At 34.5% G+C, this 20703-nt stretch overlaps 4 protein-coding genes across 7 annotated transcripts in view; 1 reads left to right on the forward strand and 3 right to left on the reverse strand.

The window, feature by feature from the left end:
* Positions 1 to 2127, forward strand: part of LOC110421671 (choline monooxygenase, putative (CMO-like)) — a 9111-nt gene extending 6984 nt beyond the window's left edge. For all 3 annotated transcript variants that reach the window (XM_021435315.2, XM_089784500.1, XM_089784499.1), the window contains 2 exons: positions 628 to 678; positions 1746 to 2127. In XM_021435315.2, the coding sequence (XP_021290990.2) occupies positions 628 to 678; positions 1746 to 1883 (189 nt within the window). In that variant the 3' untranslated portion in view covers positions 1884 to 2127. The remainder of the gene's footprint in view (positions 1 to 627; positions 679 to 1745) is intronic.
* Positions 2128 to 4065: 1938 nt separating this feature from the next.
* On the reverse strand, positions 4066 to 8213 carry LOC110421295 (zein-binding protein (Protein of unknown function, DUF593)). Its single transcript, XM_021434859.1, has 3 exons — positions 7337 to 8213; positions 5121 to 6616; positions 4066 to 4463 (listed from the first exon to the last, which is right to left on the reverse strand). Exons 1-3 carry the CDS (start codon positions 8001 to 8003, stop codon positions 4404 to 4406), a joined length of 2223 nt encoding a protein of 740 aa, XP_021290534.1. The 5' UTR covers positions 8004 to 8213; the 3' UTR covers positions 4066 to 4403.
* Positions 8214 to 11714: 3501 nt separating this feature from the next.
* On the reverse strand, positions 11715 to 16803 carry LOC110421819 (uncharacterized). Of its 2 annotated transcripts, none has more exons than XM_021435502.1 (8): positions 16185 to 16803; positions 15922 to 16071; positions 15675 to 15830; positions 15426 to 15557; positions 13868 to 13984; positions 13511 to 13771; positions 12660 to 13120; positions 11715 to 12553 (listed from the first exon to the last, which is right to left on the reverse strand). In XM_021435502.1, exons 1-8 carry the CDS (start codon positions 16750 to 16752, stop codon positions 11948 to 11950), a joined length of 2451 nt encoding a protein of 816 aa, XP_021291177.1. In that variant the 5' UTR covers positions 16753 to 16803; the 3' UTR covers positions 11715 to 11947. The 2 variants fall into 2 exon arrangements, with proteins under 2 accessions (XP_021291177.1, XP_021291176.1); XM_021435501.1 differs by having other exon boundaries at positions 15426 to 15590.
* Positions 16804 to 18261: 1458 nt separating this feature from the next.
* Positions 18262 to 20703, reverse strand: part of LOC110421820 (uncharacterized) — a 3820-nt gene continuing 1378 nt past the window's right edge. The window contains exons 4-7 of the mRNA XM_089784411.1: positions 20187 to 20330; positions 19843 to 20097; positions 18998 to 19455; positions 18262 to 18873 (exon numbers count right to left, since the gene is read on the reverse strand). Of these exons, the coding sequence (XP_089640537.1) occupies positions 18262 to 18873; positions 18998 to 19455; positions 19843 to 20097; positions 20187 to 20330 (1469 nt within the window). The remainder of the gene's footprint in view (positions 18874 to 18997; positions 19456 to 19842; positions 20098 to 20186; positions 20331 to 20703) is intronic.

Genomic DNA, 20703 nt, shown 5'->3' on the forward strand with positions numbered 1-20703 from the left:
ATCACTGTAACCACAAAAACTTAAAGCCTTTGGACTTGTTTTATCACATGGCTGCGATTGTTAGGAAACTTCATAGGGGTTGTGCATGTGTGATTTGAGTGCAGGAGCGCATGCACACGTCTAAATAAAGCCTTTTGACTTACTATGTCACATGGTGGAGTTCTCACCCTTATGGAGCCTCCTGACAGTGGCAGCTATGTGATACAATAAGTTAAAAGGCTTTAAGCTTATATAGTAATCATCCTTATCCATCTCTCTAGTTTGTAGAATTATAGTAGGCTTTAAATTAGGGGAGGAGAAAATTGAACTCGATTTCTTTTTGTTGGTAAGCTGTGGCCGCAGCCACTGTCCCGATCCATAGAATTGTAATATTTCTCAATTTTATAGACTGGGGGAGCACATTTTCTCAATTTCATGATCTGTTTTGAATCTTATAATGGTGAAATATTTTTCTATGTTCTATACAGCAATGCGATCCTTTTATCAGTAATCTTTATACTAGGCATCCAGCTTAATCTCCCTTTCTATCATGCGATGACTTTGGGCGATGATTTGCTTTATATGGTCCCAATTATAGATAAGAAAGATTACAATTCCAATTTAACCAAGCACTTCTTCTGGCCTCAGGATGACAAAGCTTTCATCGAGAGAAGTCTGGTGGATAGCGAAAGAGTTCAGGTACTAGCAAATGATTTTGTAGTCTTACGAGCGGAGTTAGTTAACTTTTGTTGAGAGGATTTAAAGACGAAAAAGAATAAAAATAATTTGTTTAAAAAAATTAATACATTGAATTTAATTAATAATTAAAATATTTATAATAAATAATTTTGTATAACTTGTAAATTAAAAGGAACAAGAAAAGAAAAATTTATAATAGTTTTTTATGAAAATTGTGTTAAACGATGTTTCATAGATTTAAATTCATCAACGATTGATTTTGTACTGAAAAAGCTAATAATGCTTTTTTTAATATAAACAATTAAATCATCTATCAAAAAATAATCATCCAATTAGTTTCGAAGTTTTCTTTTTACAATTTTTATTAGGCTTGGTGTCTCAAGTATAGGAAAATAATTTTGACAATTTGTATATTTTCTTTTAAAATATTTATCAATTGTTTTCAATTTACTCATATTTTCATCGACCTTTAAAAAAATTAATATAGTCAATGTTTAATATTTTTATTTTATTTATATTTAAATTTAAAATATTAAATATAAAACTATAAATATATAAATATGATATATAAGATTTTATACAATAGTTAAATATATAAATAGCTAAATAATATAAACAAAAAAAAAAGATAAAAAAAACGTTACCCTTTCTTAGTTTCACACAATAGTAGTGAGTGGTTATTGTTCAAGCTCATAAATCACTTTTAAAAAATGAAATGTATTTCAATTATGAATTACATAAAAAGAGTAGAGTAAAAATAAAAGACAAAAAAGAAGAAAGAGAAAAAGGTGTAAAGAGACTTAATTAAGTTTTAGGTAAAGTTCAGTAAAGTTTGTGGAGTTATTTTATTATTTTTTATTTGTATAAATTACTGAATAAAAAAATTATTTTGAGAGTATAAAAAATATATAATAAATAAAACTTTGTAAAAATTTTGAGGGGGCTAAAACCCCATAAATATACTATTTTTCATACCCCTGTTTAGTCCTATATGTTAAAAATTCTACTGTTATTATTGGAACCCTCAAATTCCTTTTGTAACAAAAAAAATGGATGGAAATATGCAGATGGAAGACATTAGACTGTGTGAAGGTGTTCAAAGGGGTATCGAATCACCTGCATATTGCAGGGGAAGGTATGCTCCAACTGTCGAGAAGGCCATGCATCATTTCCATTGTCTGCTTTATGATAATCTCATAAACTAATTGACCTTGTATTTGGGTAACATGATCGAATGAACTCCAATTTGAAAGCCTTCTGGGTAGTATGAATGTTGTTTTTGGAATTTGAATTAGGAGAAATTAAGTGGGTACGTAGAACTGGACATATAGTGCTCGGTATACTTTGTATAACGTGGCAGTTCGCTCCGGCTGCTGAACTATACTTGTTGTCTTCCTAGTAATGTAAACATGGACAACACACGCATACATGTGAAAACTGGGAATCACATATCTGTCTTTTGTTCTTGAACCAAGTAGACAACTCCAACGAAAAAAAACAGGCCAATAAACTTCTTAATATATATATATATATATAGTAGAAGGTGGTAACCTTCTTTATCGTTTCATCACTCATTTAGCAAAAGAAGAGAGGAGAAGCATTCAAAACAAAGGGTGAAGGCGTAGAGAAGCTCCGATGCTGAAAAATGAAAATGAAGACAACCAACAAAAGGACAAGAAACTTCGAAGATTTTTATTTGTTTGGATATATATCTGAGCATGGTCAGAAAGAGAATTTAATGCGTGAAATGTGTAAAATTTTCTCAAATCTTCAATCAAATTGAGAAATACCATTCTCGTGTAGAGGGTTGCATGAGCAATAAATTAGAATGCTATATTTTTATTTTATTTAAAGTATGTGGAATAACATTTTAAATGAAGATTATATGTTACTTGTTTAAAAGGAAACTTAACAACGGATCAAATTTAGATGGGGATTGCAGTATATTAACCGCCTCCAACCATCAATAAGAGAGACTCCGCCGCGTCTGCGTACTCTATCTCGAAAACTCAAGAAAGAAGCAGCTTTGCCATATTCTATTGTTCCTGTTAAAGGTGGTGATCAGTTACAGTTACATTAACAAACGAAGCAAATCGTGTAGCATGTTAGAGATGTTTTTCCGAGAGCCAGTACTGCCATTAATTCCCGGTCATGGCAACTCTAGCAGCGATCTTCGTGGTTATGCGCTTCTTTTTCCACTCACTCAGCTGTTGAAACCACGAAACCCCACCTGGCCGGCTCACGGTGGGCTCTCCTTCTCGTCACAACATTGCTTTTGGTGATAGCCCTGCATCGCTTTTCCGCATCGTCTACCTCCACGAATTTGATTGCTTCTAATTCTTCTGCCAACTGTGGTACTCATCTCTCACGCCGTGATCCGCCCATGTCTTCCTGGGTTTTGCTTTTCCTTAACGTCTTCTTGCTTTACATGGCGCTTAACCAGCATACCTTCAGACGATCATCGTTCCTCTACTGATGGAATATGTACAGATTTTTTAGATTAGGGTTCATTCTTCATGGCTACATTTTCTTTAGTTTGCTACATTATCTATATTTTGATTTTCATTTTCTTTTGGGAAACGGCATGCATGGATTAACCTGTCATATTTATATCATTTTGATCATGCAATTTTGATAGAAGAGTGTAAATGAAATGAACGGATATCATCTCAGCTTTTTTTTAAAAAATGATTTTTTTTATTTAAAAAATAACATCATCTATTAAAAATAATCTAAATATTACTCTCTTAAAAAGTACTCTGTCCAATTATAATTGGTAATCCATAATGTGTATCGGGTTCGATACGAACCCGAGCGTCAGCAATCAGGACTTCTAAAGGATCTTGAGTTGGGCGGGCCATGGTTAACAACGTGGAGAATTTATCCAATACGGATTGCACCTGACAGAAGACCGAATGCCTTGCAGTGAGTCAAGGGAGCCACTAGGCTGCGAGAAGAGTTTCTCTAACCTGTGCGTAGGCCTATAGACGACTCGTAAACTAACCAGTGTTAGCCTGTTGGAGCAGTCCCGTTTCTTTGCATTGCTTATCAAATTGTTTATACATTTCTCTCGTTAACATTATTTTTTTAAAACATTTTGTAAGGTGATGGTAACCATTAAAGTTTACCCCCCACATTTACCCACTGCTTGAAGAATTTTAGAAGAGACCTTCCATCAACGTACAACCACCAAATTTAGAAAAGACTTCATTATGAACCCTATGAAGGAACTATGGATCATACTTCATTTTCCAAAATCAGGGAAAAGTTGTTCTTACAAATTCCATCCTTTAAGTTTCTCCACAAGACAGCAGCAAGTGCAATTAAGAAGTTTAAAAATGAAAGCAGTTAAGTGAACAACTACAATCACCAGGATTTAAGTCAAAATTTAGTGAAAAAGGAAACTTATATAAAATTTATATGTCAAGTGGAAGTCACAGGACGTGTAATCTGCAGAAGCTCATTTCTGTCTGGAACCTACAGGGCTACCAAATAGTCAAAATTGGATTCTACAATTATAAGCAGAAACTCATATGTTTCCTTTTCCATCTCTAGCATATCCTTCAACTAATTTCGCTTAACATGTAAATTACTTTAGGAAACAGCTTACAAGTTCAATTGGAGGAAAGTTGCAATCCAAACCTTCGAAAGATATCAGCTGGTCCCAGATGGAGCCAAGTCTAGCTCATCTCAATCATCAACATTCGAGAGAACGGTTGGTTCTTTCAAATGCTTCTCAATACTCCTAAAGGAGCACCCCGCCAACGTCTTTTCTTTGACATAACCTGAAACCGTACAGCTCCAGAAATCAAATAAGTTGTTGCATGATCAAGTTAATATTTAGGATAGGTGCCTAAAACATCCAAATAAATAAAAAACTTATGAGCTCATATATGATGCTTTGTGAACAAAAAAAAAAAAAAGAATTAGAAGATCAATTCACAATTCTCTTTGTAGAAAGGCATATTCTCTCAATGCTGCAATTACTTAGCAAGGAAGAGATTTTGCTTCTTACAGAGCTTGATCTAAAAAGCAGAGAAGAGAAACTAATCTTGAAAATTCCATGTAAAATGATCATTCTAAAGAGAGAATGGTTTAGATGCAGGGGTAAAAGGATTTCATATTGTCTAGCAATAAACAATCAAATCAAAATATGAATTTGGTTCAATGTGACATCTACAAATTGGTTAAGAGACTATTCACACCCAGCTATGCTCTCAATTGCGGGCCAGCAAAGGTGAAATGACTCCTCAAAATAATTAGTCAAGTGGGAGAGCACCAGTGATAGCAGAGGCCATAGTGGTTCAAGATTTTATGTGTATTTAAAAAGTTAGAATAAAATTATCTGTCATATCCTAGAAATGTCCAATTCCAGAAGTAGTAATCATGCAAACAAAAAAAAGTACAGTACAGATTTGATCATGCAGAGAGTAATATGGCACCTTTGAGGATGGAGGAGGCAAAGATGCCTGTCGCAAAGCTTTCCCAGGTTCTGTTAACTGCCGTATCTCTCGAAGTTGACTTGCAATATTTTCCAATATTTGCAACTGACCTTGTTCCCTCTCCCTGTGGCCCATAGGGAAGTTGAGCTTGTCTCTTCCCTGTTGTACAATCTTTAGCCTTTCTCTAAGCCACCCAACTTCATTGTCAATTTTCAGCCGCTCATAATCAAAAGCAGACATGGAATTTCGACGTAAAATGGGAGGTAAATGTTTGCCTCGTGAAGGACCAATTGGTGGTAATCTGCCAGATCTGTCCAAACTGTTTCTTTTCCTATCAGTCTCAATTTCTAACTCACCAATGGTTGGATTATCACATGTTCCAGGCAAGTTTGAGGTAACACTTATTGACTTCTTCTCGCTTTTGCTTCCATTCTCGTTATTATTCACGTTACATCCATCATAAATGACATGAACATCATGAACATGATAATCAACACCAGAATAGGAGCCATGTAAGTCTTCTCCATGCTTCTCCACTTTTTCATTATTATATGGGAAAATTATCTTTGTTTCTTCAAAAGCCTCAGTTGTCTTAGGCATCAAGCGTTGGCGTGGACTGGTTTCCCCACATTGCTTCTCTTCTTCAACCATAGGGCTAATGGGTTTCTCTTGCAAATCAGGTCCCTGAGTTGACTGAGTGGACTGCACATGTCTCTCTTGATGATTGAGATTCTTGTTTTTGAGTGCCATTCCCTTGTTCTGAAATTCTTGATTAACCTCATCACGATTTCTAGACAGATGTGCACAATTGACTTCAATACTAGAATTTAAAGAGCCAGCATATTCATTGAGTTCTGGAATCGGTATTTCTTTCCCAAAAGCAAGAGTATGATTCGGTGACCTTATAGATTCAGTGTTCTGCTGCAACTTTAGCACTGGCTCCTCATTTGAATATATAGATGAACTTTCTAGTTCCTGTGTGGCTGCTGTATCATACATCTCAGCATCCAATTGCTCATTTTCGAAAAACATATGCTTGTAAGATTCAACTTCCTTCTCCAAGAAATGCTTCTCCCTTTCTCTCCTGAATAGGATCTCTTTGAGAATTTTCATTTCTTCTGCATCATATGCAGATTTTTCCTCTATCATCCTCTGGTATTGCCTAGCTTCCATCTCGATGGTTGCCTTCTCCTCTTGCAGACGCAATATCATCGCCATAGCCTCATCTGCAGCAGTAGCAGCAGCACTTCTCTCTTTCTCAAGCTCAAGGTATAGAGCAGTACGAGCAACATGCTCTTCTTCTAGAGCTTGTTCCAAGACTCTTATTGCATTTCTGTCACTGCCATTAAAATCCTGATCTGGTGGCAAGCACTTGAACTCAGCCAGTGCTAATTCCTTCTCTATGAGTTTATTCTCAGCAAAAGGGTCATCATCCATGTCAAAACCCAGAGAACCTTGCTCAGGCATTTCAATCTCTTTTGAAGTTTCCCAGCCATCTAAAATTTCAGAACCATGCACATTATATCAGGCATTAGTATGTGGAGTAAAAATACAAGCTAAAAACACAAGCATTTTATTTGCAATCCTTTTATGTTCAAATCATTGTGAAAATTAGCAAAATTTTTCCTCAAAGAAAACATTATGTGAACTTAGATTGTAGAGTAGCACTCTATTGCATCAAAACAATCTATGACTTCAGAAGTAGCGATACTAAAACCTTCTTCTCTGGTCATGGATATGACTACTACCTTCATTTACAACTGAAAATTAACACTTACTGCACATACAAATGCATGCACCATGCACCACTTACACACGAAAGACACTTGTTTAAATCATAACTACCCCTTTAGATTATATTTAAAAAGTTTTGAAAACCTAATAATTCCCAATTCTCTTACACCAATCTTCAACATGGACACCGAATATCCATAAAATACCCCCCATGCACTTAATATTACAAGTATTGCTAGGAAAACAGTTGTTACAATCTAGATATCAAAATATTAAATGAGTAAATTCCACAATAATCTCCACTTATCTAGTAAGGTAATTAATTGTCCTCAACATGCAATCCTGTGCCAATTGTTGATATATTCATATTTCAAGCGGTCCTTAAAATGAAATTTCAACATAATCAAAACACAGTATAAAAACAAATCAAAATCCTAATAACACAGATAAAAATAAACTAAAAGATAACAACAGATCATCACCTTCAGAATTAGCCGAAGTCCTGCCCCCTTCAGTGTTATCATTCCCAAATTTACCAATACTAGCAGAAGAATTCAAACCAGTTGGGGTAGTCATCGACACCAAAGAATCATATGAAAAAGACAAAACCTTTCCACGATGACCACTAGCAGCTCTCTTACGCCGCCTAAGACCAACTCTAGGCCTCTGACTCCCAAACCCCTTCCACTTAGGAATTGGCGTAAAGCTTCTTTTTTTTACTCCAACAAAATTCTTCTTCTCATTCCATGAAGAAGAAGATGCTTCCCCATCCATCTCGACATTCCTATTTTGCCACTTATCGACATTTGATTGACTATCATGCTGTTCTTCAACCTCATCCTCATCATCATCATCATAAAAGTTGTTCCAAATTGAATCAAAAGGGAGCTTTTTCTTAACAGAAGATTGAACAGAGGAGATTTTAAGAGATGGTTTATTAACTAAAATGGCTTGAAAACAATTATTCTTATCTGTGTACCCAAACAATCCATTACAAGGACAAGGCAAGGACAATCCAAATAAACCCAGAAATTTTGAAGCCAAATAAGAAAGAGCTGATCCACAAAGCAATAAATAAGCTATTGATAGATCAAGAAAAGCACCCACTAGGCCACTGAACGTCCATGAATTTATCACATTACATGCCATTGAAAAAAGATGGATTCTTATTGAAAAGTTTCACGATTTCGTTTTTAAAAGAGAGAGTTTCAATCAGGGTAACTCACCCCCTAGTTGGTTTGGATTGACTCAGTGATTGGGATACTGAAAAATTGACCCAAGTTTGGTCCTTGAGTCCGTGAAGGTTCGAGGAAGAAACCCAGAGAAAGAGAGGTTTTTGTAAAGTTTCTAAAATTTTGGGTTTTGATTTGATTTGATGTTTTTGATTTTTGACCGTTTGTATTTTAAGCTTCGGTTACGTTTCTCGAGGGAGATTCGACGGCGTCGTTCCAAGTTTGTCCTTGAGTTATGGGTCCCTTCAGTCGGCGCGCTTATCTGATGACGAGTGTCCATGAGCACACGCGCAGTGAGAGCGGTTGTTGATGGCATATAGTTCTACTTATGGGGGTTAGCTAATACATTTGTTGATTTTCACATTTACAAGAACCATTTATTTTAGTATTTAATTATACATATTAAACAGAAATAACAAAGTATCTAATTACTTTTATTTGGCTGCAGTACAAAAATATTAGGCAGCATTTAGAATAAAATATAGTTATAGAAGTTGTATACATTAATAAAAATTATATTTTTATTTTAATTGTAAAATATTTAAAAAATATAACAAAAAATTTAATATGCTAACACTATTATTACTAAACAATTTAAATTTCAACTGCAATTGAGCATTTGATGCATTAATTTGTACATAATCTCTTACTTAAAAAACATAGTTATATATATATATATATATATATACCATCACAATGACTAATCTTTTTTTTGATAATTTAAAGAAATGCCCTGCAGAAAATGAGAGCAGTACAGCAGCTCTACTAATGAACAATGCTGTTGAACCCAGAATGAGTTCCCAAGGCAATCCAAAAGCAAAATCTGTCTCTTCGAATTGAGAGGTGAGGATTGCTAAGGAAAATGACCAGTGCTGTCACAGAGAAGCAAGGAGCTACTGGGGGTGAGATGCAAAAGACAGCAATTGCAGGTTCAGCCCTGAGATCTGGCTTACCACTGTCTTCCTGGAATAGTTGTGGAAGTTGCAGGCCAGCAACCATGATTCAGAGGTTTTGGTGAGCCATAATTCACTACCCTTTTTGACGAGCGATTTGTGTGTTCCCGTGAAGATTTGTTTCGTCGTTTGGCCCACCTTGTGGTTGTAATAAACAAGCAATTAAATGCTGTGAAATGGATGTTTTTAACGAACTGCAATATTAGTGGTATAACTCAATTTAACTAACGAATGGAGAAGACAAAAAGGGGAATAGATAATTCATCCACGTTCAAAACTCGAATAACTTAGCGACCTAATAATAGCTACAGGCCTAGAGCATAGCTTATACCACTTGAGATCCCATTGCATCTGCAATGCAGATCCTGGAATCAGGCAAGGCAGATATTCTCCATGTGTTGCAGCAAGGTGCAATGCATTGTTCCCCTGGTTGTCCACTGTCGGAAAACACTTTCAAGCAATGGAGTTTTTCCTACTATTAGGAACCGGAAAATGTGAGCTTGCCTATCGATCTCTACTGCTAATAGCATGGCATTTTTGTTATTAACGGCATCCCAGTCCTGAATAGATGACAGGAAATTTTTCTAGGATGCTTTCAACCATTCCTGTTACACCCATATCCTTGCTGCTATCAGGATAGGCGTAAGCATCTTATTAGGATTCAAACCCGAGATCAATTAGTGAGAATTTACAAAATAAATATTAAATCACTTTCCCTTTTCTTTATAAACTGATTCCCTAGCTACTCTTTGCATCGTGATTATCAATGATAATGGAGCAAAGTTGCCAAGAAAACATTGCTTAGTATTTATGTTTTAAAGCTAGAGGATAAATGTGATCGAGCTGCGGTGATCAAACATAAGGATACTAACCAAGTCCCAAAACAATAGCATCAAATTCATCGAAAACTTATAATTGGATAAAGAAGAAATTGTGAAAAATTATCATCTTTGTAAACTCATTTTAGAAATAATCTTCGATATAAAGTTAACTGTTTTTATTTAATTTTAGTTATGAGATGACAAAAATATCTTTAAAATCATTTCAAACAAATGAAATACTTCCAATTTTTCTCTCCTACCATTCGTTTGTTGTGCTCTCCATTTTCTCTCTCACCATCTAACTCTCTCTAATTTTACCCCCATCACTATCTATCTTTGTTTATCTCTCGTTATCTCATTATATCATCGTTGATTTATATATTAAAGAGCATGGCATGGTGAGTAATAATAAGTTCTTGAATTTATTGATATTGAGTTTTTCAATGATTCAATTCTAATAAAACATGCCTTAATATATAACAAAGTGATTCATACCTTGATGTGTAACAAAGTGATTCATGTTTTGACGTGTAACCTTAGTATGAAGAAGTAAGCTTTGGTGTGCAATATCTGGTGTTAAAACTTTGACCTTGACATATAACATCTGGTGCTGAATCTTTGACCTTAATATTTGTTGCTGAAGCTTGAACCTTGACATGTAATATTTGCTACTTAAGTTTTTATGTGTAACATCTATTTAGGTTTGTAGTGTCATTTTATTTTTCTTTTTTATTATTAAACATGAAGTATAACTTGCTCATTTGTATTTCATTATAACATAAACTCTTGGAGTTAAAACTTGTAACAATTCTTTTAAAAAAACATAGCAAGTAACAACGGCATTTTTTAATTGCTCTCTATTTTCATATTTCTCTAAGACATGGATTCTTGAAGTTAAGCATATAGAGATAAAGTTTAAAATAGAAAAAAAAAATTTGACGTGTAAGTGAAGATGTATTGAAAAATAACATTAACATTATTATTGCAATGAAATGGATTTGGACAAAAAAATATTATCCAAAATCTTTTAATTTTGATAATTAGCTTTGGATTATTTTATTTGTTATATTTTCTATAATTATAAAAAAAACAGTGTGTAATATATTTTTTTCAACATAGCATGTAATGATATTTTTTTTCAATACATAAACTTAAATATGATAAGATTTCATTAAAGATAATTTTATCTAAAAATTTTTTCTCTTCATTAAAATTAAAAAAAAAAGTTACATTTGAAAACACAGTAAAAAAAATCGTTCTTTAAATAAATGTGGCATAAATTGAAATATCGTGCATGTCATTGATACATGGCGTGCCTTGCGGCAAATGTGTCGACCTATTCAATGTCTGCCATATCACATACCACGTGGCATGCATGCCACACGTTTATTACATGGAAGATATATGTATATATGATGACATAATCACATGTATTTGTCCACATGAATGCTCCATCCTGTGACAAGTTTCCAACGCCTTGATTAATGGATGAATGAACTGATACATTTCCTTACAAATGGTTATAAAGTAAATGTTAAATATCTCCTGTCAAATAAACGTGGAGAAGACTTGAAGCAGTCTTTGAAATTCTTCCTTTGAATAAATACAAAGATCATTACCTTTCAAAAAAAAAAGTAAGTGCATATATATATATAGGTATCTATTTGCAGTAGATCATAAGTAAGCCATCAAATAGAATTCCTTTCTTCACGTCTAGCTCTCTACCATATGAACCAACTGTACTACTTTTCACTTTTTATCAGTTTTAATTTGGTGGAATATGACAGCTAGATAATAAAAATTTAACTTTAAGAAAAAACAAAATACAAAGTTTTACTTCTATGTGTGGGAAAAATTATGTTTTAATAATTATTACATTTTCATAGTAATTACTCGCTTAATCAATATAATAATTCACCTTTTTGTAAAATAGAAAAGGGATAATAACACTGATGTCTGAGGCACATCGATCGTTGGAAAACACAATAGCAACCACATTCACACACAACCAATCCTATGTATCGTACAAAATATAATTACTTGAACACCATGGCAGATATTATACAGCATAGAAGGCCAGTAGACGATTACGAAGCAGATTCCCTATAGCTGCGTTGTGGCACTTTTTGGCAGATAGCCCATAAAAGATCGAAGTAGAGCGATAGTTGTGCAAGAGCAAACAAGGAAATAGGCAAGCATGTTGCTGTGTATATGGGCAATGCCGCAAACTTTAACTCATCTCTCAGTTCAAAGAAATGCCCTGCACAAAAGGAGACCAGCATAGCAGCTATAGATGTAAATAGTGATGTTAAACCCCATATAAGTTTCCTTGGCAGTTTACTATAAAAATCCTTCTCTTCGAATCGAGAGGTGAGAATTGCCAGGAAAAAGACCAAGGCTGTAACAGAGAAGCATAGAGCTACAAGAGATGAGATGGCAAAGACATCAAATGCAGGCTCATCTCTTAGAACTGGTTTACCATGACTGACACCACCCGGAATGTTTGCTGCTGTGGCAAATGCTACTGTTGCAATGAGTGCAGCAATAAGAGAGCATGATTCAGAGGTTTTGGTGAGCCATTCACTGCCATCTTTCACAAGGGTTTTGTGTGTTTCTGTAAAGATTTGCTTTGGAGTTTGACCCTTATTGTTGTAATGACCAAGAAGATGTTTTGCCAGGGATTTCTTGACAAACTGGCATCCAAGGAAAAGAAGGTAACAGAAAACAAACAGAGAAAATGCATGAATCAATCAATAAGCCCATAAACATATTGGAGAATCAAGCATCAGTAGATCATACCTTGTACCATTTGATTTCCCATTGCATCTGCAATGCGGATCCTGGAATCAGCCATGGTCGATAATTTCCATAGGTTGCAGCAAGATGCAATGCATTGTTTCCTTGGCTGTCCCATTTTCGAAAGACACTTTCATGTAAATCTTTCTTCGTTTCCACAAGAAATTGGAAAGTATGAGTTTGTCTGTTCTCTACGGCTAAGAGCATGATATTTTTGTTTTCAGCATCTACGTCCAGGATAGCAACTGGAAATTTATCTAAAATTCTTTCCACCATTTCGGTTATGCCATTACTTGCTGCTATTAGAATAGGTCTCTTCTGTTTTGTAGGTTCTACTGCAACTTTTTTTTCAAATTTCATCTCCACGGCGTGCTTTGAAGTCTTTGAATCCACAGTTCCTGTAATACGGTATTCTCCAAGAAATTTCTCCACTAGTGCATCCTTCCCTTCCTTTTTTGAGGAACCTATATGATATTTATCATAACTTTGGTTAGTGTCAATAGATAGTGTAGACATTCATGGAAGTCAATATCTTGAGAAGATATCATAATCTAGACTTTTAAGAGTGGGAACTTATTAGGTACATCGATCAAGTTTGGCGCCTCTTCCTCCATTGCTAATTGATTTTAAGTTGCGTATCTCTTCATGATATTTCACAAATAACAAAATATTTAAAAACAGATATATCTGACACCTAGGAAATATATAGGAAGCTATGCTGAAGTATCTTAGTCTTGAATCTTTTAAAATCAGTCAATTGCTTCATTGAGGAATTCTTATTTTGTTTACTTGTAACAGAAAAAGTGTTGTAACTTGCCTCCTTCTCTAATAAAAAATAAATGAATGAATCATGCCTGTTTCGTTATGACGTTCTCCTTGTTTGTCTAAGATTTCAACTTTGGAATCATTGCCTGTATTTGTATCCTGACTGGATGCACTCATTAGGCTTGGGTTATATGGAAATTCTTCAGTCATTCCGCCAATGCCAGTGCCTGTCTGTCCTCCAGAACCAGAATACTTATATGTAGAAGCATTCTCAATCAACTTATCCATGACCTGAGAAGCCCATGTGTGTCTCTGCTTCTTTGTTGTTATCTTCTTTATCCTTTGAAAGCCTGCACCACCATAATTATAAGAAGTCTTGCTAGTTAGTGTTATATATATATATATATATATATATATGTATTGATTGTAAAGAAATATATACTAACCAAGTCCCAGAACAACCATCACGAATTTCATCACAAACTTGAAAAACTGAATAAATGTGGTATAATTCTCTGGAACATAGTCTGCTCTATGCTCTGCCTTCGCCTTTGGGCTTGTACCTTTAAAAGAAAAATGGCCAGAAAATGGATTGGAGAGCGTAACCCAATATATATGGATCCAAAAGGAAGGTAGACCTAATCTGTAACGTATATCTAAGTAAATTAATGGGATATTTTTAAAATAATTCTTATAAATAAGATGTTCTTAAAAATATTTTTTTTATAATTTTAATTATTTTTAATTTAGTTAGATAAAATTATTTTTAATGAAATTATAAGTAATATATAAAAACATGTTACACGTTATGGTTAGACTGTTATTTACAAAACATGTTACATGCCATTATTAAGTTATTACATGCTATATTGAAAAAAATAGTATTGTTACACGTTATAAACAAAAACATGTTACACGTTATAGTTAAGTTGTTACACGTAATGTTTAAAAACATGTTACACGCCATGTTGAAAAAAAATACTATTGTTGCACGTCATGTATAAAAACATACTACACATCATAGTTAAAAAATATTGTTATACGCCATATTGAAAAAAAAAATAATTGTTACATGCTATGTTAAAAAAATATTGTTGTTACACATTATATTTAAAAACATTTATTACACTTTAATACTTAAAATGTTGTTGTTACTTACGAACCAAAACTTTAAATACTCTCAACTCTCTTAATTTTTTTTTATTTTTTTAACAATTTGGTATCGATTAAAGTGTTTCTAACATATTTTTATAAATCAAAATATAAATTTTCTTATCAAAAACACCTCTTTTAGCTAAAAATAAAAAAAATTCTTTGAAAACCCAGGTTTATAAATTTCAAATTCTTCAATTTATTGGTATTTAGGCCCCGAATTGATCTAATTCAAAACTATTTCAAACATCTGTGATCATTTTTACCATTTTAGTTTTATCTAAAATATCTCAAAATTAAATTCTCTAAATAATCATCCATCCAATACATCAAAACAATCGCTTAGAGTCTTGAAAGCGCAGAAAAAATATATCTGAAAACATGAGAGAGATAAATCGAGAGCGCAACAGAAGAATGTTAAAGAGAGAAATCGATAAAATTAGAAAAAGTGGCATGGTGAGAGAGAGAAATCGAAAGTACAAATGGAAAAAAATTATAATGAATGGTTTAATTTATTTAAAATAGTTTCAAATGTATTTTTATCAAGTCATTACTAAATATGATTAAAAATAATTAAATTTATTTTAATGGTTATTTTTAAAATGTCCTTATCAAAAAAGGTTATTCTTCATAATTTCCTCTAAATTAATTTATCAAAAAAGATATGAAAAGAACTTACTTAATCATATTTGACATGCTAAAATCATGTGTATTCCAATTCCAGTATTTGATGATCCTTTTTTAACATCATTTGAACTAGCTATATGTTTAAGAGTAATGATTTCTTCCAAGTGATAATGAAACTTTTTTTACTTTTTGAGAAAACGTGATGGTGAAACTTAAATTCTTTACCTTGATCAGTTACTTTGCTTGTCCCTTGAGGATTCTCTTCGTCAGTATTGCTGTTGCCCTTCTTCTCCTTCTTGTGATTAATGCATGAAAGCAAGCTACTTGTACTTGTAGAAGAACATATTTCTACAAAACCTGGTTTTCTTCGGTTATTAGGTCTAACCTTTACTGGAAAGATGGAGAAAACGTACAAATTTTAAACAGAAATATGTAAATCCATTTTTGTTTCTCTCATATGGAAGAATAACCCACTTGGCATGCCAAAACAAACCACATCCAGAAACATTCTGAAGAAGCGCGCGCAGGTTTCGTAGGTTGGTGGAAAGCGATCACGATCATTTTCTTTGAACTTTTTCTGGTAATCGTTACTGTCGTATTCTTTCTCCTTCATTCTATCCACTACGATACCTACAACATAATTAATAGCACTAATTTCCCGATTATATTTACAACAATACTTAGGCTCAAAGCTTGAATTTGGTAGAGAAAATTTGCTTACAGCTGTAGAGGATCGAATCAAACAGTCCAAGACGACTACCACTCTTAAATGCATTAGTCTTCGTGGCTAGAACATGGAGAGGAGATAAACCATTTACATTGAACGCGTTCGCAAGCTCTGGATATGTGCATATGATTTGAAATGCTAAATCTGTGAAAGAAAAATTTTGTTACGAGAACCGAGTTTTTCATCAAAACTCGTCAAAATGATGGAAAGAAATTGCAAATATTGAATCCAAGAGAAAGTAATCAAACGGAACTGACCAAAGTGTTCTCCACCAATGGCAGCATGCAGACTGGTATTACCCTTTGCATCTCTGCTGCATATATCCCCACGTTTTCCTTCGGGGTAACAAAAATAGAGGCAAAAGAAAGCATCTTTATGGCCATACTTAGCTGCCAAGAAAAAAGGGGTCTCATTCTTTTTGTTGTTTTCAGCAATGAGACTAGAATCTTTTGAGGCCATGCAACGGCACATGTGTGCGTTTCCCAGTGCTGCTGCTATGTGAAGTGGTGTATTCCCTCTCTCATTCTTTGCTTTCAAAACATTGGAAACATTTGCTCCCAGGATTTCCACCAATTTACGCACGAATTCTAGCTTTCCGGCTGAGACTGCTAAGTGCAAAACAGTGTCTTCAGCTTCTGTAATCTTGGCCTTACGGCTCTCAGGCTCTTTCTCGTAGGCCGTCGCCACTTTCTGCCACTCGTTTGTCATGGCATACTTAAACAGATTTTCCGATCGCTCCCTGAGTACAGCAGCCCGGTCTGCCTCTTTTTTCAATTCCTCGTTCTTCTGCGATTCTGATTGTTGCTTCTCTGAAACTTGCTCCATCGTCTCCTTCTTTTGCTCTTGCCCCGTGATTGAAACTTGCTTTCTTCTCTTATTTTGATCAGTGCTTAATTAAAGATAGTTGATGTGCTTCGTTATTTATAAGTGTCTTTCTTTAGGTGGAATCGTCCCCCACAAGACACACAGCCATCCCATCTATTTCACCGTCGTGTTCCATGCATCCCACCTAATTTATTCCATTTTTAATATTATCAAAGAAGCTATGGACTCAAAGTATGCATTTCTCCAAGGAGGAGAATACAGATATGCTTCCCCAAATTCACCTTTATTAGGGGTCAGCATCATCCGGATGAATTGATCTTTCAAGTCACTTGAACCGCTACTTGCAGTAGAACACAAGTAAAGCCATATATGCCAACAAAAGAAAGTACATCAGAATAATTTATAATCACTTTTCTTTTTTTTTTTTTGAAGATTAAAGAGGGCCATTTCATTAAAAAGAACAATTACTTACAAAAACAGACAGTTATCAACTGGTGTTCCTTCAGTTACAACTGTCCTAGGATGGCTTACAAAAAAACAGCCATGACAGCAACCTGTAAAACTATACAGAGAACATGAATCCACCACCCTTCTATCAGACTCAGAATAATCAACAAGGCAAAAAGACAATTATCAACTGGTAATCTTCTCAGAACAGCAACTGAATTCTCAACAAGGCAAACAACAGACTCAAAACAGTAAACCACAGACACCAACGCAAAAAGAACAAGTAAGGGTAAGAAACATGTCTTATGGCCTGTTTCTTGTTCTTACTTCTCCCGGAACCGTTCAAGGGACAGAGATCCTCTTGTCCTCTCATTTCTTGTCCGTTGTCACCATGGTGTTAAGAAGTTAAGGATAAATGCACAGTAAATCGTTGGATCTATCCACAGCTGACTTGGCCAGATTATCATCTCTATCATTTCCTGACCTTGGGATATAAGTAATCTGCCAACCAAGAGCCTTTTCTCGGAGGGCTTTGATTTTAAAGATTAATTGCCTCAAATACCAGGGTGAGGACTCCGGGTTGTCAATCCAAGTAATGACGTTTTTGGAGTCACATTCTATGATGACGCCTCTCTGCCATGGGAACCAAAACCATACATAATTAAATTCATTTTGACTTCAACGACAATAAAGAACCTCTACGAATCCTAAACCTCGAAGCAATCTTGATGCTCAACTTTAAAATTTTTTATTTTTGGCAATGGTTGGGTCTTGGGTTGATTTTATTTTTCTTTTTAAAAATATCCAAACATTTGATTTAATTATATAAGATGATTAGCTTTGATGAAGTAATTAGGGTATTATACAAGAGATAATTTTTTCTAACGGATAACCACCCAAAAAACATTAATTATTGAAAAAATTATAAAAAATAAACTTTTTTGATAAAAATATTTTAAAAATAATCATCAAAATAAATTTAATTATTTTTTACTTTATAACTGTTTTTCGCCTTATTCGTGAGAAAATTATGGCAGATAGTATACAGCATAAAGTAAATTATTACGAAGCAGATTCCTTATAGCAGCGTTGTGGCACTTTTTGCCAGATAGCCCATAAAAGATCGAAGTAGAGCGGTAGTTGTGCAAGGGCAAAGAAGGAAATAGGCAAGCATGTTGCTGTGTATATTGGCAATGCTGCAAACTTTAACTTGTCTCTCAGTTCAAAGAAATGCCCTGCACAAAACGAGAACAGAATAGCAGCTATAGATGTAAATAGTGATGTTAAACCCCATATAAGTTTCCTTGGCAGTTTACTGGCAAAATCCTTCTCTTCGAATCGGGAGGTGAGAATCGCCAGGAAAAAGACTAAGGCTGTAACAGAGAAGCATAGAGCTACAAGAGATAAGATGGCAAAGACACAAAATGCAGGCTCATCTCTTAGAACTGGTTTACCAGTATCTTCACTGACACCACCTGGAATGTTTGCTGCAGTGGCAAATGCTACTGTTGCAATGAGTGCTGCAATGAGGGAGCATGATTCAGAGGTTTTGGTGAGCCATTCACTGCCATCTTTGACAAGGGCTTTGTGTGTTTCTGTAAAGATCTGCTTTGGAGTTTGACCCATATTGTTGTAATGGCCAAGAAGATTTTTTGCCAGGGATTTCTTGACAAACTGGCATCCATGGGAACAACTCAAATCAAGGAAAAGAAGGTAACAGAAAAGAAATGGAGAAAATGCATAAATCGATCAATAAGCCCAAAAACATATTGAAGAATTAAGCATCAATAGATCATACCTTGTACCATTTGAGTTCCCATTGCATCTGCAACGCGGATCCTGGAATCAGCCAGGATCGATAATGTCCATAGGTTGCAGCAAGATGCAATGCATTGTTTCCTTGGTTGTCCCGTTGTCGAAAAACACTTTCATGCAATACTTTCTTTTCCACCAGAAATTGGAAAGTATGAGTTTGTCTGTTCTCTACGGCTAAGAGCATGACATTTTTGTTTTCAGCATCCACGTCCTGGATAGCAACTGGAAATTTATCTAAAATTTTTCCCACCATTTCGGTTATGCCATTACTTGCTGCTATTAGAATAGGTGTCTTCCGTTTTGTAGATTCAACAGCAACTTTTTTTTCAAATTTCATCTGCACGGCGTGCTTTGAAGTCTTTGAATCCACAGTTCCTGTAATATGGTATTCTCCAAGAAATTTCTGCACTAGTGCATCATTCCCTTCCTTAGTTGAGGAACCTATATGATATTTGTCATAACTTTAGTTAGTGTCAACAGATAGCGTAGACACTCATGGAAGTCAATTTCTTGAAAAGTTATCATAGTCTAGAAACTTTTAAGAGTGGGAACTTATTAGGTACACCGATCAAGTTTGGAGCCACTTCCTCTATTGCTAATTGATTTTAAGTTGCGTATCTCTTCATAATATTTCACAAATACAAAACATTTAAAAACAGATATATCTGACACCCAGGAAATAGGAAGCTATACTGAAGTATCTTGGTTTTGAATCTTTTAAAATCAATCAATCGCTTCGTTGGGGAATTCTGATTTTGTTTTCTTGTAACAGAACAAGTGCTGTAACTTGGCCGCTTCTCTAGTAAAAAATAAATAATTAAATCATACCTGTTTTGTTATGACATTCCCCTTGTTTGTCTAAGGTTTCAACTTTGGAATCATTGCCTGTGTTTGTATCCTGACGAGATGCACTCATTAGGCTTGGGTTACATGGAAATTCTTCAGTCATTCCGGCAATGCCAGTGCCAGTCTGTCCTCCAGAATACTTATACATAGAAGCATTCTCAATCAACTTATCCATGACCTGAGAAGCCCATGTGTGTCTCTGCTTCTTTGTTGCTATCTTCTTTATCCTTTGAAAGCCTGCACCACCATAATCATAAGAAGTCTTGCTATACATACATATATATATATATATATATATATATATGTTGTAAAGACTATATACTAACCAAGTCCCAGAACAACCATCACGAATTTTATCAGAAACTTGAAAAATTGTATAAATGTGTTATAATTCTTTGGAAAATAGTCTGCTCTATGCAGTTCCGGATAGGACTTGTCTTTTCCGTCTTCCTTGGCCTTCGGGCTAGTACCTTCATAAAAGAAAGAAAAATGGATTGGAGCACATAAAAGGAGCATTACCCAAAATAGTTGTATTTATATTTAGTTATTACCATATAAATCAAAATCCAATTGACAAACTCACTAAATTAAATTTACTTTGACAAAGAAACTTAATTCAGTTGTTAATCTATAGGAAAAGGTAAGTTATGAATCCTACTTGACGTGTTAAAATCAGTGCAACCAGTCCCTGTATTTAACAATCCTTTTGCAGCACCATTTGAATTATTTGATTCTGGCTTCGATTGAGATGATGAAAATTCACCTATAATTCCACACTTTATTATCCATGGTTGTTTATGTATATGCTTAAGAGTAATGATTTCTCCCAAGTGATATAATGAT

Source organism: Theobroma umbraticum, unplaced genomic scaffold (assembly GCF_002168275.2).
Source record: "Theobroma umbraticum cultivar Fairchild unplaced genomic scaffold, ASM216827v3 scaffold_130.0, whole genome shotgun sequence".
NCBI classification, from domain to species: domain Eukaryota; kingdom Viridiplantae; phylum Streptophyta; class Magnoliopsida; order Malvales; family Malvaceae; genus Theobroma; species Theobroma umbraticum.

Excerpts from the sequence above, each read along its gene's own strand:
- LOC110421819 (XM_021435501.1), bottom strand. The coding sequence starts at position 16,752 with ATGGAGCAAGTTTCAGAGAAGCAACAATCAGAATCGCAGAAGAACGAG. Across the intron at positions 15,831-15,921 it reads TGATTCGATCCTCTACAGCT|GTATCGTAGTGGATAGAATG; the intron begins GTAAGCAAATTT and ends ATTATGTTGTAG. Across the intron at positions 13,121-13,510 it reads AGAACGTCATAACGAAACAG|GTTCCTCAAAAAAGGAAGGG; the intron begins GCATGATTCATT and ends AATATCATATAG.
- LOC110421295 (XM_021434859.1), bottom strand. The coding sequence starts at position 8,003 with ATGGCATGTAATGTGATAAATTCATGGACGTTCAGTGGCCTAGTGGGT. Across the intron at positions 6,617-7,336 it reads GACTTCGGCTAATTCTGAAG|ATGGCTGGGAAACTTCAAAA; the intron begins GTGATGATCTGT and ends CTGAAATTTTAG. Across the intron at positions 4,464-5,120 it reads TGCCTCCTCCATCCTCAAAG|GTTATGTCAAAGAAAAGACG; the intron begins GTGCCATATTAC and ends GTACGGTTTCAG.